The following is a 19839-nucleotide window of genomic DNA, read 5'->3' as shown; positions in this document are numbered from 1 at the left end:
GTAGCTTGTAAATTGACTGTCAATAATCTTACAAAATGTACGTTATGATGAGCAAAAAGCCATAGCTTGGGTATAAAACTTGAAAACATTTGATAAATACTGTACTATAGGATCATTCTCGTTAAATATACTGCTGAGAAGAGGTGGGTGGTGGCATGAGCAGTTTTACGCCACCAGTTAGGAGCACATAATGAAACATTTTTTAAAGTTGTAAATATTGTCTATCCTTGTAGTACAGTATAGAAAAGTTTTAATATATGAAAATGGACTGGTCGTTCAGCCATAACAATTTGTTCACATTAAGCAAAATTAAATTTTTGTGGCCCCATGGGTTAATGTGGATTTTTGAAGATTAACTTTTGCAACATTCATTGTGTCCATAAAGTCTAAAATTGTGCATAAATAGAAGTAACTATTCTCCAACAGAATAAATTCTTAGAATTGTTTCATTTCAATATTGTTAATACTGTACTGTACAGTAAATTCTTTAATGTTTACAGCAAACAGGCCAGGAAATCTGAACAGTACAGAAAATGAGGTAAAATAAAGTGGAAGAAAACAACTTCTGAAAGCTTAAAATATAAATTTTAAGAAATAATGCCGAGACTGCAATAACCATTATTCATGTCAGTAAATTTAGAAAAGCTGGATCTAATGAAAATAGTTTTAATATTTTTACATGCCTGAAAAAACTGTTCACTGAACAGTTTTTTCTATAACGGGAAAATGCTGAATATGTATATGATTGGCTTAAGTGTATTTTTACTTTACCAAAATATCAGAAAATTGAACACTGGATGCAATACTGTACTTCGACAGAATGACATCTTGCAAGGTATGTACCACTATAGAGGTTTTATGGGATAAATGCTATTGTAACTATCATACATAATGCTGCATAAAACTATTAGGTTAAATTTTCTCTAATGACTAACAATAATACTGCAACATATGTCATTCTCATTATGAGAAAGGAATCTGGCATAGGATCTGTCATAGTTTATTTTAATTTCAAGCTGGTAAAGAACATAATGTATGCACACTCATCCTCATCACTTTGTTGGTCCCATCCTTGCAACGTTGGCTCCTTGTAAAAGTTCTTTGCCAGGACTTTATATCTTGGTTTCTTCTTAGCAGGTATATCCAGTGGTTCATCTTTTATTTCCTTAAAAAATATAAAGGTATAAATATAAATTTTCATAATCCCATTTAATCACTTTCATGGTAAAGAAAGGTTTACCTTTCCTTACCAGTCTACTCATGGTAGACTGGAGAGAGAAAAGGAAATGCTACATCATGCAAGAAGGTTATGGATAATAACAAAAATTCCATTAACTATTTTCTTGACTATACAGTATACCCGATTTACCTGAGGGGCCACTAACTATAGTGGCCTCGACGAGGACAGGAAGCTGGGAGCTTGTCGAAGGTCTCCCCATTTTGCCTTGATTATCATTTCTAGGTATATTTGTTAAAACTCAACACAGTCATAGCAGTTATGGCTTTAGCTGATAGGCAGTTCCATGGGTTAATAACCCTTTGAGTGAAAAAGCATCTCCTGTTCTCAGGCCTAAATTGTGGCATGTTGAGCTGGAAACCATTGCTCCTTATTTGTGTTAAATTTGACTTTCTGAAGAAAATGTCCAAATCAACATCCTTTAACTTGTTCAGTATTTTAAAAGTTTCAGTGAGGTTCACCCTATCATGCCTGGTTTGCCGTGTTGTTAGCCATGTGGCCGTGAAGCATTCCTGATACGAGAGATGACATGGCTCTGGAATGACTTTTGTTGCCCAGTGTTGTACATTCTCCAGAACAACTTTGTCCTTCTGAAAATGAGGTCTCCATGCTTGGATATAGTAATCCAAATGCGAGCGCATCAGAGATTTATACAGTTAAACTATAGTTTGGTTAGCTTTTCTGACTGCTGCACCCACCTGTTGTGCAACTTTTAATGAGTGGTGGATTTTGACTCTAAGATCCTTTTATTCATCAATCTGCCGTAATGTAATACTTATTACAATAATGTAATTTAATAGTCGAGGCATGGGGTTGTTACACCCCACATGCATAGTCTTGCATTTGTTGATATTAAAAAGCATTTGTCAGTCTTCTGACCATTTGTGGAGTTTATGTAAGGCTCCAATATCATTATCATTTTCTACTTTACCATAAATCTTTGTCATCTGCAAATTTGATGATGTGGTTTGTAATATTCTCATCTGTGTCATTGATATATTGTATATGAGAAAAAGGGTAGGTCCCAAAATTAACCCTTGTGGCACCCCACTTATCACATTTCTCCATTCAGATTCGTTTCCATTTAGCACGACCCTTTGTTTTCTTTCCTTCAACCATTGTTTTATCCATTCTAATATTTTACTATTTATTCCATGGGGCCTGTAATTTCCTTGCCCACCTTTCATGTGGTACCTTATCAAAGGCTTTAGCAAAATCCATGTACTATATACTACATCCAACAGAAGGCGTTTGTCTGAGTAACTGGTTACCATTTCCAAAAATGTGTGCAAGTTTGTAAGGCAGGATCTATTTTTAACAAACCAATGATGTGTCGATGTACAAGATTGTTCACTGAAAGAACAAGCTCCCTCCAGGAGATGGTTTGCAATTCCTCTCTCATTCCTTTAAAGTCACCTCGCTGGTAATCTAAAAATTCATCTTTGACCTTTATGTGGGTTTCTATATTCATAGTCCATCTTAAAATATGGTGGTTATACGAGGGGGTTAGCTTCCCTCCCCCAACATGAATTTGATTAATCATACCCTCTTCTGTTGTTAGCACAAGATCTAGTATGCTGTTACCATGTGTGGGCTCTTCCACATGCTGTATAAGAAAGGAGTCCTGCTCAAGGTTGAGAAATTGTTCACCTTATGCTTGTGATGTTAGATTGATCCACTATGGTTTCATGGTTAAAGTCCCCCATTATTAGGGTTTGGGTTTTAAATGCTGCATTAATCACATTATGGAGATCTGCAATTTCCTCTGCTGCTGTTGTGTCAGCCCTGTAGCATACTCCCACTATAATTTTACTACCATCTTTAGTTAGTATGTTGCACCAATCAGACTGAGGAACCCATGGTGTTCAATTCCTCATTGTTGGCTGCATCCAGATCCTCTTTCACATACAGTATCACCCCACCTGTTCATGTTCTGTCCTTTCTGAATGGTGAGTGGTATTCTGGGAGATAGATTTTCCCCTCTATTATGTCCTCTTAGCATCCTGTCGTTTTTTTGCTGCTCTATAGTGGGGTCTGGAAATATATATATTTGGTTATACCCCCTCAAAATTGTTTGTATGTATATACATGGTTATACCAATCAATCTTGATTTTCAGTCACACACACATTGAAAACCACTACGACCCGTATAGGGGGTAGTACAGGATCTTTGCTGCTGACCCAAGCTCCAACAGGCTGCTTGTCGCGAATGGACTTCCAACAGCTGTTGTACCCGACGACCTTCTTGCAGCTTCCACAACTGCTACTGGACCCTTTGCCCTGGGGACCCAAGAGTCGACCCGCAGGAAGCCCTCACCATCTAGCCACAGTGACTCCGCAATTCCTGAGCTTCTCCCATTGACAGGGACAGCAGCAGCCCCCCAGACAGCTGACCAGGACAATGAGGCCGACTATGAAGACTCGACCGACTCCGAAGACAAACCCAAGGAAGCCAACCACAATGACTCCACCGTCTCCCATGCTTCAGTCGATGTCACCAGATTTCCTGACCCCTCATGCGGCCGCCAGGGTATCATTTTCCCCTCCAGAACCCACACCGCCACCCACCAGACTGACAGGCTCCCATGCTGCCTCTTCTGGGCATATACGACGTGGCTTCGTACTTTCCAAGGAGGACAGACAGCATAACTCCATAATGCACAATGATTACTGGGATTACAAGTGCAGTTTGATTGAGTGATGAAGATTAAGCTACTCAAGAGGTGGCACGGGCATGAATAGCCCAAAATACAAGTGCAGGGAAGCAGGACGGATCCTTCGCATGTCGTCCCTCAAGAACACCTCGACCATCTCTGCGACTACGACACCTTGAAGAAGGAAATTCAACCAGACTTTGAGGAACTGGGATAAGGAAACCAATCCTCTTGTAACAACTGGACATCTCCCCCTAGACCGGCCAACTGTAGCCAGCCTGCAAGAGTTCTGCTGACTCCTATGGCACTCAACTGTGAGCAACGTGTGTACCCCATTAATTCACTGGTCTCACCAACCGTATGGTCTTCGATTGGATTGGCACATCCACGAACCCCATCCCCACATCTCCAGTATCGGTTATTGATACAGATAATGGTTACTCGTAAGTGAGCACTTATGGGCTCACCACAGCCTGTGCTACATGGAAATTTTGTTCCAGTAGCTGAATCTAACACAACAGTGCTCCTTGTCAATTGTCATAAACATAACAAATACAGTCGCACCCTCTATACAAACAATTTTAACCAAATCTTCCCGTACTATCTCCTGTGCACTACCCACACACTGTTCCTGCTTTTTCATATACTGTACACTATGTTCACTTATTTCCTTGGCATGCCTCTCCTCCCCTATTCTCAAATTAACTTTAATAATAACTTTTTCACCAATCTACCCAATCATTCATTAGTTCAAAATGCCCAGACCATGTCGATATGCTCTATCTTGCAGATAGAGCATATCTATCTTGAATATTTTCTGCCTTATGCCCCATAAGGCAGCGTTCTAGCCTCCTACGTGTTGCTAAAAGTATTTTGTTATATTTTACAACCTCGGATGTCCAAAAAATGTACCCCTCCCTGTATTAGTGTAATACTTGCTGGAAGTTTGGCCATGAGGATTCAACTTGCATAAGTGCACTATTTTTTAAACATTGCTGGGTTTGCCACAAAGTGGGTGGTAAGTCTACTTGCATGACTATTGACTATTGTGATGGTCACCCTGCTTTTATGGTTTTGTGCTCACTATAAAATGGTACACTATTATATACCAAGCAGCCAAGCAGGACAGCATCCCCTTTTCTGAGGTAAAATGTTAATTATGATGCTCAGGCCTTTTTCATGGTCATCACAAACACTTATGTTGCTCATCAGGAGCATTAATCCACTATCCTCCTGGTCCCCCTACTTCAGAACCATTTTCATGTCCTCACCAGAGACCAGCTAATGTACCTCATTCTCCTGCCCATCCAACTTGCAGCCAAGAGTGTCCCTCCCAGTTCTCTTCCCTCATCCACTTCCCTGCCTGTCCTCCATGCATGGTCCCATTCTCTACTAGAGAAATTCCCTAAAGGAAAAGAATACCTCTGTCCCTGACCTGACTGTTGCAGGTAAGGAGACCACCTTCCCTGACTGGTGTGGTGAGAGCTGGAGACAAAAGCACCAGCCGATTTTAATTTTTTGATTGTTGCCGCCGAGGTGTGATCCATCCTTGAATAGCTCGATAAACGGACTGAGGGCACATTGAGATTAAATTAAAAAACTCTGAAAAAAAGACAATGCAGAACCCACTTCAGGTGAAACAGATCTTGCTTGCATCATGTGGTCCCATCAGTGGTGAAAGGACACCACTTGAGAAAGCAGTAAAGCGCATTCAGCCAGACGCAGCGCAATGAGTATATCTTGCAGGAAATTCAAGCTCCCAAAAAGCTGCTAAAGTCCTCAATGGAAATGTAGAGACCTTACCAACACCAGCAGACAGAAACACAGCTGACTGTTGGAGAGAAAGTGGGCCTAGGCTGTCCTGGTATCCCAGGCAAGTCAAACTGAGATGGCACCAACTAGGACTTCTGCCAGTTGACCAGAGCTGAAGTGAGACAATTGGAAAAATACCAGAGCACTGGCACACAGACAAGCTGGACAACTGGGGGCCCAAACCAGTCAATCATTGAGATACTGTACCCCGAAATACAGATTCCATAAAGATAAATATGTCAGAGGAGCACATATACCAGTCTGGTAAAGGTTCTGGGAGCCAGAAGAGTTCAAATGTGTGTGGTTATGAGATGTGCCTCACTCTGAACCCTAGCAAGTTGTGTCAACAGGTGTCCCAGACATCCAGGTAAATGAGCCAAAAATCACTTGATACCACTAGGGACAAGGTCATCCAATATGTGGAAGAAAGAACCCATTGGGAACAGGTAAAATAGTACCATAGTACAGTATAGAATCTCATTTTGGCACAAGAAAAAAAAGTGGTACTCCCTTGTTAAAGTAGTTATGAATGATGTTTTGGAGAAGAGGAGCAGACTACTGACCAGGTCCTTGAGACAATTGGGGGGGGGGGGGAGGGAAGACCAAATCTACCAAAGACCCTGAGACACCATTTGAAAAGCCCAGGCATCCCAGGACCAGGCTTTGAACAAGAGGCTCAGACATTCCCCCACAAAAACAGTTACCGGGGCATACACACAAGAACTGGGTGGATGAGCCCTGCCGACCATCAGACTTGGGTAAGTGCTGAGAATGGCAATGGCGCAGGGCGGACAGGCAGACCCACATGCACATGGGCAGTTGACACACACCAGAATCCTTACCTTAGCTAGGGGATCAAAGAGATTGTGTTCACCTGAAAACAGAATCAGAGCAGCCTCAATGGTCTTGTTCATCTTAAATTGTCAAGCCTGGTCTCTTCAGTGTAGGATTTTATATAAATGAACATAAAATACATTGAAATTTATTTAAATTTTACTGCTGATGAAATAAATTGATCTTTTTATACATATATTTTTGGCAGCAAAATCATTGCTTAAGTAATTAGAATAAAAAGTGGCTTACATTAATCATGAAAATCCTTGGTTTATTTTTTCTTCACTCACCTTATCAGGTTAATGTAACTGAAGTGTAATTGTTAGGACAATAACAATTTGATTCAAATTAATGATATATAAATTTACAGTATTCTCATTTACATTAACATAACCCCTGACCAATGAGAAAATAGCGAGTCGCTGTCAGTCATCTCAAGCTGCCATTATCATACTTTAATTGCATTTTTCAGTAAATTCTGAAATTTTTGTCTTGGATTGTGACACTTTTACTTGTGCAACATAGAAGTAATTATGAGTATAAAACCAATACTGTATTTGGATTCATGACAAGTAGCCAAAGGTCCCAGTAGTGAGAGCTGAAAAATTACAGTATTGGAAAAACAAAGGTGTGCCTACTTGTGCAATGATTGATAAAACTTCAATGGCAAGAGTTTACGGAATCCCACGAGACAATATTGGATGTTCAATTATAATAAAGGATATAGCAAGATATCTTGGCAGATAGTTTGATTGGGGTATTAAGTTGCTATGCTGTTATGCAAAACAGGGGAATACACCCATTTCAAACTGTAATACTGTATAAGTATAACATTACTGTACTGTAAATAGATTGTTATTTGTATATTAAATGTAATATTTACACAAGCTTCTTAACTGCTTAAACTAGCTCACTTTGCTAAATCATTATAGACCATGTTAATTCCACATTTAAAATGTTCCAATTCACAGGTCTCATTACTTGTTAGCTGTGAAGTTTAAAAAGAGCCACAAGTGGTCTTCAGTATGATCCTCAGGCTAACCACCCTGGATGGTAAATTGAATAACCTATGAAGAGCTCTACTGTACTGTCATTACTGATGTGTAGCAAGTGAACGAATGCATAATGAAATCACAAGAATGTGATGTATCATTGAGAATATATTGAAGCTGCCCAATGAGATCGAGCTACCATATCATGAATCCTCAGGTGCACACACACTAATGACTCAACCATGACTAGCGTGTCACGGTTCAGATGGTGGTGCATGTGCCTGGGAGTCAAGGGATGCGGGTCTCAATATTTTCTCATAATAAGTGAATATTCAACAAATTCTAGCAATTACTATAAAAAGATAACAAATTAGTTTGTAAATTTAATTCTACCCATAAAACTGGATCTTAATTGTGCTCATCAAATTCCTTCTTAGGTGTTAGCCATAATAACTAAAGCACTGTATTGTATATATATATATATAACAAGTGCCCTAAATGGAAACCGTACCTCTAATGTACACATGCTGTATATAACCTATGTATGAAAGGAAATAACCAGTGAAATATACCATCATACTGGTATTCTGCTGTATGTTAAATTGACATTGGTTTCTTATGCTCATTGTTAATACATGACACTGTATTCACATACCAAAATACCCATTTGAAACATTTGTACTAATACTGTGCCAAATGCTCCAACCAAATATGTAAGTTACATATATATATTTTATACACACACACACACATAATATATATATATTATATATAATATATAATAAATATATAATATATATATTATATAATATATAATATAATATATATAATACATATATACACAGTATATATATACTATATATATATACTGTATATATACTGTATATATATACTATATATATTATATATATATATATATTATATTTATTTATATATATATATATATATATATATATATATATATATATATATATATATATATATATATATATATATATATATATATATATATATATATATATATATATATATATATATATATATATATATATATATATATATATATATATATATATATATATATATATATATATATATATATATATATATATATATATATATATATATATATATATATATATATATATATATATGTCGTACCTAATAGCCAGAACGCACTTCTCAGCCTACTATTCAAGGCCCGATTTGCCTAATAAGCCAAGTTTTCATGAATTAATGTTTTTTCGTCTACCTAACCTACCTAACCTAACCTAACCTAGCTTTTTTTGGCTACCTAACCTAACCTTACCTATAAATATAGGTTAGGTTAGGTTAGGTAGGGTTGGTTAGGTTCGGTCATATATCTACGTTAATTTTAACTCCAATAAAAAAAAATTGACCTCATACATAGAGAAAAGGGTTGCTTTATCATTTCATAAGAAAAAAATTATAGTAAATATATTAATTCAGGAAAACTTGGCTTATTAGGCAAATCGGGCTATGAATAGTAGGCTGAGAAGTGAGTTCTGGCTACTAGGTACGACATATATATATATATATATATGTCGTACCTAATAGCCAGAACGCACTTCTGGGCCTACTATACAAGGCCCGATTTGCCTAATAATCCAAGTTTTCCAGAATTAATATATTTTCTCTATTTTTTTGCTTATGAAATGATAAAGCTACCCATTTCATTATGTATGAGGTCAATTTTTTTTTATTGGAGTTAAAATTAACTTAGATATATGACCGAACCTAACCAACCCGACCTAACCTAACCTAACCTATCTTTATAGGTTAGGTTAGGTTAGGTACCCGAAAAAGTTAGGTTAGGTTAGGTTAGGTAGGTTAGGTAGTCGAAAAACAATTAATTCATGAAAACTTGGCCTATTAGGCAAATCGGGCCTTGCATAGTATGCTGAGAAGTGCGTTCTGGCTACTAGGTACGACATATATATATATATATACATACGTGAAAACATACAAGTCATCAGACATTCTCTATGTCTTGAATAACATGTATACTATATGCTGCAATGCACATCTGACTGGCTCACTGGGACATCTCATCAGACGAGTCAGGGAATGAGCCACTGTCGCCTCCACAAAGTTCACTCTTATCATGTCCATTCGCTTCTGGGACATGAGCCATATGTTCTCTCTTCTGTGCTCCCTTCTCTACATACGCTGCATCTGATGTAAACACAACACAATTTTATAAAAAAAAAAAAATCACCTGGAAAGTTTGTACAATATGTGTAATGTTTATATTACACTATACAGTACTTATCTGCATGTAACAGGCACTCCTCCACAACACAACATGCCTAACCCCTCAAATCCCAAACTCAAATGTTAATCCATCTGTAATGCTAACTTACCTTGAGCAGTACTTTGTGTACTCTTTAAAACATTACTAATATATTTTCACTCGATCACACTTTATTTTAAAATACTATGCACCATTATCAAATCTTCAAATACATATACTGTATACTGTATACACATTTATATGTATGTATGTATATATGTGTGCTGTGTGTGTGTATGTGTGTGTGTGTGTGTGTGTGTGTGTGTGTGGTGTGTGTGGTGTGTGTGTGTGTGTGTGTGTGTGTGTGTGTGAAAGCTACTTTTTTAGCAAATATGAAATTGACCCCCTTGCTCCTTTCCTTTTTTGCTTAGTCATCAAACAAGTCACGGAAGTCCTGTCCAGCAAGCTTAACTTCTGTTTCTTGGATTATGGTACCCTAGCTGGTTCCCAAGACTCCCTCCTGAAGGACATCAGAACAATCCAGGAGTAAGGTGCAAATTTAGCCCTCACCCTGAATTCTTCTAAGTGTGAAATAATATGTTCCAATCAGGGCATCATAGAGGATATTCTGCCAAATATCCATGTAACGAAACCTAAAGACAGCTCACTCCCAGGAGCCCCCCTGGGGTTGAAAGCCATTGATGAGGTCCTTGATAACAAAATTGCTGACCTTAAAAGGATGGATGGGAGAATTGAAGATATTGATGCTCATGACATACTTTACCTCCCCAGGTAAACCTACTTTCTGAGGTGTTCAACATCCTACAGTAGCCAAAAACTAGGTGAATATGACCTTATTGAAATCGATGTTAGAAAGAGCCCTCAACCATTCTCTTGATGACTTACAGTGGAAACAAGCCTCTCTTTACATCAGACTTGGGGGCCTCGGAGTTCGAATAGCAACGCAAATCTCTGTACCAGCCTTCCTGTCCTCCTCCTCGGCATCCGACAACCTTGTGAAGGAAATTATACCTGCCTACTTAGGTCAGCTTGCAGGCGTACACGATCCCATTTTTATATACTGTGCCACCGAGTGCTCTCGTGCAGGCCCATTACTTCAACCACCACCATCAAAAGCCCAAAAGCAATCCAGCTGGGATGGCCCCATTGTAGACCGAGCTGCTGCAACAACATAACACGATACTGCTCACCTCACAGCAGTAGCAGCTCCACATGCAGGCGACTTCCTGTTAGCAACCCCAAAGTCGGAAACTGGCACACATCTTACACCACACACCCTCCGAATTGCTGTCTCAATCCACACCAAATATAGGTGTATTTGTGGCGAGGTGGTGGCTGACAGGAACAGCCACCATGGCCTACTCTGCCAAAGCACAGTGAAGTCAACATCATCAAGAGGAGCCTCACTACAGCTGGATGCCCAGCTAAGAGAGAATGTGCCCTGTTACCTAACACCCCGTAACTCTGCTGCTCTTATTGGTCGCCCAGATGGTATCACAATGAACCCCTGGAAAAATGGCAAGCAGTTGGTGTGGGACTACACGTGTGTATTATCAACCCTGGCTAACACCTACATTGATTTCAGTGTTGAACATGCAGGTGGCGCTGCTACACACAGGAAATCATCCAAGTCCCGTAAGTACAGAGAACTGGATCACCATTACAATTTTGTCCCCATTGCTTCCGAAACACTTGGCACCTGGGGTAAGAGTGCCACCTGTTTTTTTTAAGGAACTGGGTTCTAGGCTAATTGAAATAACAAAAGACCCTAGAGCTTCCAGCGCCTCAGCGTGGCAATACAGAGGGGTAAATGCACATTGCATTCAGGGTTTCTGCCTGCCATCTGAGGAGCTGGAGGACTTTGACAACTTATGATAATCAACTTTGTACTTTATATGTAACTCTTTTTTTTTTTTAATAAATTTTAAATAAAATAAACACTTATATATATATATAAGGGGGTAATAGGAGAAGACAATATGTGCCAGCGTACGTGGAAGCCTGACAAGGCTCCCCCACATGCTGCATATCCTCTTCTTCAAGGCTTTAGGGTCCCTACAAACAACCAGAGGTGGTACCCTTATTTATATATTACATATTCCCTTCTCTGTTACTGTATGTTGGCATATCTTAGTTGATACTGTACCGATATAGTATTAGTACAGTATTTGTATGAATTATCCCAGCCCTGTATGCAAGTGGATAGGAGTTCTTAAACAACTTGTGTTACAATTACTAATATAATAATTTTATAGCACAGCATAAACAGGGAAAAAACAAAACTGAATTTGCTTACCAATTGTTGTCTCACTTGGGTCCTCTTGACTTTCTGTTGATGTATCTCTCTCATCCATCACTTCAACCTGTGGTTTAGCCAATATATAATTAGTTTTAGGCCAAATTTCATTTTAAAGCCACTGAGAAAAATGCAGGTGTGCCCAGGTGCCTAACAACAATACTTATGTGATATACAGGAAATAAAAAAAAAAAAAAAGTCCATTTACCTAAACACGTACTGTGATGCAGCTAAACTACCCCATGCAGAATTTCTTCTTCACTTAAGAAAGACTCTACAGGTACTGTATACATTATATAAAGAAGTTATTTAAAAATGATAGATTCTCATTATACAATGAGTCACAATAACATAGCTGAAGATATGATGACCAAGCCACACATTAGAAAGTGGAGAATCGATGATATTTTGGTCCATCCTAGACCATTATCAAGCTGTGTACCATAATTGATAACGGTCCAGGACGGACTTAAACATCGTCGTTTCTCCACTTTTCTGACATGTGGTTTGATGATCATTATAACCTCCCTTGTTTGTCAGGGAAGATTATACAGTGCAGATATAACTCAAAGACTCCTTGTGTTAGAAGAAACATTAGTGTAGCCTGTAGCAACTCGATGCATCACCTGGTTGGACAAAGAGACAGACGTGCTAGGAGAGGTTTCCACAGGTTTCTCCACTGCCTTGCTCCGCTGCCAGGAGGGAATGGATGGTGCCATGCCTGGGGTGGATGGAAATGTCCGTCTGGCAGTGAAAGAAACTTGTTTTAGGAGAATGAAGTTATTTATATTTTGATTGTTAGACTACAATGAAATTTTAATAATGAGCAAAACTTATCAAGTATTTGCTTAAAAAACAATAATCTCTAAAAATAATACTGTATAGACATTTTTGTTTCCGAGATATACAGTACTGTAGTACAAAAAAAAAGCCTCGTTAAGCTTACCGATTGATGAGGAGACCCTTAAGGGAGGCTATTTCTCCCTTCAGTTGATCCAGCTGCTTGGGTGTGACATTACCTCGACTTTCTTCCTGAATACCAAGGGACTGAAATCAATAAGGATTATATATATTTAATAACATTCTATGGCACATAATGAATCTCACTGGCCATACCTGACAGCAAAGAAGAGGACTTTGAATATTAGAAAATAAAAAACCAGTGTTGAATGTCATGAAACGCCATTTTTTGGGTGAGACCCAGAAGCTTCCCGGCAACTCTGGGGAGCCGTAGGGATTCCCCTCAGAAAAGTGCACATTTGCAAAAGAGAAAGCAGCCTTACTTTGTTGTATGTGAATGGAAGTATAATATGTAGCACAGATACTTTTTAAGGTGTAACAACCTTTCCAATGCTACATGAAAGATGACATGTACAGTTTTTACAGAAGCAATAACTGCATAAAATAGATGTCTTTATTTTATACTTAAAAAATGCTGAAAAAATTCTATGCTTCACTTGACAAATTTCACAACTTAATCAATGTGTAAAACACACCTGGATGCGGAGATTCTGGGTAACTAGTGTCTGTTCTAGTGATGTCAAAGTGGTCTGAACCTCCTTTAACACAGTTACTACTGACTGCTGAAGCTCAATCATGCTCTCTTCCACCGTCTTCTGACGACGTCCTGTCAGCCATGGACCCAGGTATTTCTACAAAAGTAAATACAGTAATTATTTGTAGTAGGCACTAAGCAAGGATGAATGAACCTTAAAAGCCTCATTTAAAATCACAGTATATGCTCAGTATTTACAGTATATACTATTCAACATGCCAACACTAGTGCAACAAGATACAGTGGAACCTCAAATAAGGAATTTAATCCGTTCCGGTGCCGTGATCGTCATGTGAAACGGACGTCATACAATACGAATGTCCCCATTGACAATAATAGGAATCAAATTAATCCATTCTACCACCGAAAAACATCAATATAATATTCAATGTTTTAAATAATGGAGCAGCCTACCTTACATACACTGAACAAACCTTTATGACTTTTTTCTTTCTTCAAATTTGTTCAATATTGTCTTTTCATTTGTCTTATAGCAAAACACCTGCCGGTGTTCGGCAGGTGGAGCATGATTTATTTGCATCGTCGGTGGCGTCCGAGAATGTGCAAGAAGCAGCGCGACCCCATCATGTGGTGGTGTTGTTATTCAAATGAGCAGTCACCATACGAGACAAACTGTCGGCGATCGGGCCAGTCGTTACCCAAAATGTTCGCCATTTGAGGCGATCGTTATTCGAGGTACCACTGTATTAGCAGGGATATATCAAAGAGATTCAATTTAGAAAGGAGTCTTCCTACGAACAGTTGATTTAAGGGATTTGATGGGAAACAACATTTACGGTCATCTTGACAAACTGAGCAATCAATGAGGTGTGATACAAAGTGGAACAAATAACAATTTAGGAATTAAGGGACAGATTTTCTTTCCATCAAATGCCAAGAGTTAACCTAGCATGACCAATACACAGAAAACATTGTGTTTGATGACTAGAACATTTTATTTGATAAAGATATCCAATTCACTTTCCACCATGTAATTATGGTTGAATGTATTACTTAGTAATTTTTGAAAAAATAGGCTTCCAGTGCAGAGTGCATGTCTGAGTGACAGATCATCAGTCAATTCATTGAAGGTGATACCAAAATGACTTGGTACCCAGTAAAACTATATTTATTTGTGTATTAAATTGTGTGTATTATGCAGGCAATATTGATTTTTCATAAACTAAAGGATTGAGGGGTTAAAAAGGTTCATTTTTCAGTGTCACATAATTCCTCAGCATAGCAGAGGAACCTGCCTTTTCTACCTTACCTTCGTTAGTCATCACTCTGCATACTGGGTATTACAACCGGTATGAAGTTCAACCCAGACATTCACCCACCAGCACACCCTCCACAAAAGCCCGAGAGCCCCAGACAGGTGGCAGCTGCAAGATCTGCCGGTTCCTTGCTACGTCTAGGTAACTGCCTGTTACACTGCCAGCTCCTCATTCCAAGCCTCAGTGACAAAGGATGTAACGTCACCAACAGGGGCATAAATACCTATGACCACGGTCACCTCAGCAGTCTCAGGTGCTCAGGAAAGGAACATTTCTGCCACAATGCGAAGCTTGCCTACAGCTGCTTCGCATCCAGGTTGTAACTGTTCATGCAAATACTTTCAGTGTCGCCCTTATTTTTGTGTTAACGTAAGTTTGTATTTGTATTTGTGTGATTATTATTTCTCTTGTGTGCTAGCTAGCATGTCAAATCAGGGGTGTTGTATATTTTTCATGTTATTTGTTCATTTTGACATTAAGAGTAAATTGTCATAATTTTTTGCTCGAGTATTCTTCACTCCTGTGCAATTTTCACACTGCAAAGGCCAATGTGGCATTTTTTTTTTTGTTAAATGTATGCGTGCCACATTCCCTCTACCCGGTATAGCCACACTACTAAGTCACGTCACAACAGTAAGAGCATGAACAAATTTCACGTGACGAATCTGACAAAATATTCCATTTAGAGCATGAATATCTGGCAAAGAACAATGATCCTTGCCAGAAGCACAACAAGGAAAGGACCACAGTGATCCTTCATAAAATAAACATACCAGTATTTAATCTGCGATCTCTTCCAATTTTACTAGGTAAGACACAGGTTTATTGTCCACATTTGTTACCCAACTTTTAGTAAAAGAAAACCTTAAAAGTCATACACAACCACATTTAACAATTGTAGCACCAAAAATTTATCATATCTTAGAAACTGATGCAAAACAAATCTTTACTGCAGTCAAAAGTAGATTTTGTTGCTCAAAGAAAGATTACAACAATCCCTATCATAGAATCTCAATCTCAAAAGAGCACATTATGATACAAAGGGTGTTATTGAATTATATATTATCTTGTGGTGCTAAATATGTGCTTTATATTTTGATAATGTACAATCTCAAATAGAAAGGGGTGTGGTCATTTTGAGATACAGTAAAATCCCTCCCCATTGTCGACAATGTAAATTACTCTTGACATCTTGGCTCGCATAGCTCAGGGCACCTTTGTAGCCATCAAACATTTAGACCACTAATGCAGAAAATGTACGACAACAGTACAGTACTCAGAAACAGTAGTTTTATCAACCACAAAACTAATGAAAGATTTTCCAAAATATATTATAATTTAAAGGATATTGTTTTTACACTACAGGTATATAGTATTGTATGAACTTAAAGCATCACCTTATTGGTAATTTTTTTCTGCAATACATAAATACACCAAAATAATTATATACTTTCCACCGAGATTTCTTACTTTATATATATGGTATGCACCATATGAAGTTCCCATCAAGAGAAATACTAAGTTGCAAACATCTCGAATCTTAATCCAGACAGATGGAGGGGCTGGAGCCGTGTAGGCAGGACCAGGGGGCCAAGGATATAAGCCAGGATGAGGCACCACACTACTTCCTGCAGCACCCTGTAATATGTATAACATGCAATAATTTTTATATTACAGGTAACTGAACTGTTTAAGAGTTGTAACATTCCAAAGCATGTTTCAACTATTACAAACTAATTTTATAGTACAGTAATTATGTTTATATTCACGTTATGTTAGTTATGATTTTCCCTCATTCACATCGAGTCTCGGGTAAATAACAAAACTCGAGTCATTAATAAATCTTACTCATTAACAACATAATTTCTCACATACCGCAGGGGCAACCGTCTTCGCTTTAGAAAATGCTGCCTGGATCTCGGCTTCTGTTAGCCCTTTCTTGTGCAGAAAGGCAGTTTTTTGGTCATATGCATGGTTCATGACATTGGGATTCAGCAAAAACTTGGCAGCTTCGTCCACCTATAAAGGAAAATGTATGAATGCAATTATATATAAAATGTATATACTGTAGTAACAGTTCAAAAAGCTATGATTAATTAAATAAAATATTATCAGACAATAAATATTAAAAATATGCTGTATTCTATTTTATTTTATTATTAAGTACAGTATTATAAATTAAAGGCAAAAACATTTTTTTTCAATCATCCAATTTTCTGTCTTTCCACTCTGGTAGGATTTAAAATCAATAATACAAAGTAGAAGATTATCACAGGTCATACCAGATTGTGACGGAGTGCCAGCGGCTCCTCCACGGTGTCCCCACTCATGGCTTCTTTCTCATGCTCTGGGGATAACAAAAGTGGATGTAGAGGGCATACATCGCTCACAGGTTATGCTCTGTTGATAGACAAAGAATTAGTTACCACCTTCAGCATCTTTATACATGGACACACACTGACTGTGGCAGAATTCACAATTGTTTAACACTATTGTATACATTAATATCAGCAGACTTTTATATACAGTATTTATAGTCTCACAACCTAAGTGCAGTGAATATTGTAGTCCCAGTAGAATAGAATAGAATTTCTGAATGTGATTTGTTATGGTACTCTGTCATAAATCTGATCTGTTAAACATTAACATCACTGCTAATCTATTCTTGCACAAGAGATATATATATAAATATTCAATAATACAATAACAAATGGAATAATGTTAATCATTATTCAACTAATAATAAACTTATTCTTAGAAGCTTACATATATGAGTTTGGTTAAGTTCTAATGACAAAAACCTGTAAACTAGCATGGTGTCAGGATCAGTCATTCCTTTCAGAAAGTCAGAATTTTGCAGACAAATTAGCTAGATCTTATTTGATTAGGCAATACAGTAGTGTCATGAAACTATTGTAGTAGTAATGCATTAATTCACAAAAATATCACTTACATGTAAAGATTGAGAAATTTTTATAGAAGTGCACAAACAAGGGAAGGGAAGAAATCACACTTCCAATCTGTTAACTAATGTGGAGGGAGCCATATTCAAAGTGCCTACCCGAGTGTGTGTTTTATACTTTAGATGGAGGCGAGTCCTAATTGCTGGGCGGCAACTGTGTGCGGCTCTCCCGCCCTCGCCTCAAGTCAGAGAGAAGACAACTGCACCTAGATGAGCATGTATTTGATATTCCACCCACTAGATTCTGGACTACCTATATTCTGGCTTACCATTAAGTCTTTGCCAATCTCCATTCAGCCCCTTGTCTACCCAAGTAGCCTAGACTTTTATTTATTTATTTATGCATATACAAGAAGGTATATTGGGATTGTGAGGATACATAATATGGTAATTACAATCTTGTAAAGCCACTAGTACGCGCAGCGTTTCGGGCACTTGCTTCAGCAACCTCCCCAGAACCTACAGCTCAAGGTTAACCTCTGTTACTTGTACCTATCTTGTCTCATACATGGGTCAGCCACCATAACCCATAGACCATCTCAACACTAATGTGTGGCATGTCATATCAGTCAGGGAAAATCTTTTGACTTTGGCTAGTAACTGGTTAGGTGACCTACAGACAGCCTCTCCCCTTTGCTAGGGAGACATCAATAAGGCAAACAGGACTCCTGTTCCCTAGAGGGAAGACAAATCATTCAATTCATGCTTTGATCTCAATTAGTTTTAAGATTTAATCTAATTTTTTTCCCATATTTTACCCGAAACACTGTATGTATGTGTGTATTAGTGGCTTTGGGCATAGTATGTACTAGCTCAATCTAGAAATCCAACATTCTGTTTGTAACTCATCTTACACAATCGACTTCAAAATGGTCCAGGACGAACCGAAACGTCGTCGTCCCTTCACTTTCTAGTGTGTGGTCTGGTCAACTCATCTTGTATGTATGTACTTTTACCTGAATATTTTTTTTTTATTACTTGTTTTTTTATTAGGAATAACCAACTTAAATGGGTTCATCGCAACTTTAAAGTACATTACGTCTAAATGCTGCAAGAAGCAGTTGTCATATTCAAGGCAAAGTAATTATGAGGAAAAAGTACTAATGTGTCATTTAAGTAGAGCCACTATCCTAGTCTGGTTCCTCCTTATTCTTAGTATGTATTAACCAACTGTACGAAGCTCTATCACTTATTATTTCTGTTGTGTGGAGGCATGTCAGTGGTCAGGTCAGCCTGGAGCAACACCAGTTACCCCTCAACACAACACTCTGCCCCTCACTAACCTTCCTCACCACTTCCAATTAGTATAAAATACCTTCCATTTATACAACTTACAAAAATCCCACATGGAGTCTCTTTGCTGAAAACCTCTTGCTTACACACATATTCCTCCTGTAAACCAAAACGTTAAGTTGAGTTAAATATATATTAAAAATGGGGCAGATGGAGGTGGAATATGAGAGAGAGAGAGAGAGAGAGAGCAGGAGAGTAACTTACAAATATTAATGTATGGTGGTCCAGGCGCCGCCGTCCTCCTTCAGATACTAACGATTACACACCAAAATATTATCGGCGGATTGATTTTCTCCCAGGACAGTTGGCGCTCTAGTCAGCCACCCTTTCTAACTTCTGCGACACGAGGTACCTCTGGATCACAGCTCCCCCAGGCTCTCTATTATGACTTGATTAATGATGGTTGGGGGACATTTAGGACGAGTGAGGTCACTCCAGTGATGGTAATAATCTTGGGTGTTGTTCATCATAGGAAAACATGTCAGGTTTGTTTGCGCATCAGCTGGGTCCTCCGGCCGAGATATGCTCTTCAATAAAAGATAATTTAACATTAGTTATATATAATAATCAGGCCGATAGGTGCTGCAATATTGATCATATTCAGGACAATAACTGTATAATATTAACTTTTATAATATTATAAAATATTAT

General features: G+C 38.2%; 1 protein-coding gene across 4 annotated transcripts; it reads right to left on the bottom strand.

Moving 5' to 3' along the window:
- Nucleotides 1-9078: 9078 nt before the first annotated feature.
- Nucleotides 9079-19651, bottom strand: Pex14 (peroxin 14). 4 transcript variants are annotated; one of them, XM_045744984.2, is made up of 9 exons: nt 19393-19651; nt 17216-17280; nt 16809-16952; nt 16404-16571; nt 13598-13753; nt 13048-13133; nt 12728-12845; nt 12102-12168; nt 9079-9726 (listed from the first exon to the last, which is right to left on the bottom strand). In XM_045744984.2, the coding sequence occupies exons 2-9, from the start codon at nt 17261-17263 to the stop codon at nt 9587-9589; spliced, it is 927 nt and encodes a 308-aa protein (XP_045600940.1). In that variant the 5' UTR covers nt 17264-17280; nt 19393-19651; the 3' UTR covers nt 9079-9586. The 4 variants fall into 4 exon arrangements, with proteins under 4 accessions (XP_045600940.1, XP_045600932.1, XP_045600923.1 ...); XM_045744976.2 differs by having other exon boundaries at nt 9080-9726; nt 13048-13148; nt 17216-17333; nt 19393-19647; XM_045744967.2 differs by having other exon boundaries at nt 9080-9726; nt 13048-13148; nt 19393-19646.
- Between the last annotated feature and the right edge of the window lie 188 nt (nt 19652-19839).

The sequence above is a fragment of the Procambarus clarkii genome, chromosome 22, assembly GCF_040958095.1.
Source record: "Procambarus clarkii isolate CNS0578487 chromosome 22, FALCON_Pclarkii_2.0, whole genome shotgun sequence".
NCBI classification, from domain to species: domain Eukaryota; kingdom Metazoa; phylum Arthropoda; class Malacostraca; order Decapoda; family Cambaridae; genus Procambarus; species Procambarus clarkii.
Note: the sequence above shows the minus strand (reverse complement) of the source record. Positions and strands in the feature narration are given on the sequence as shown.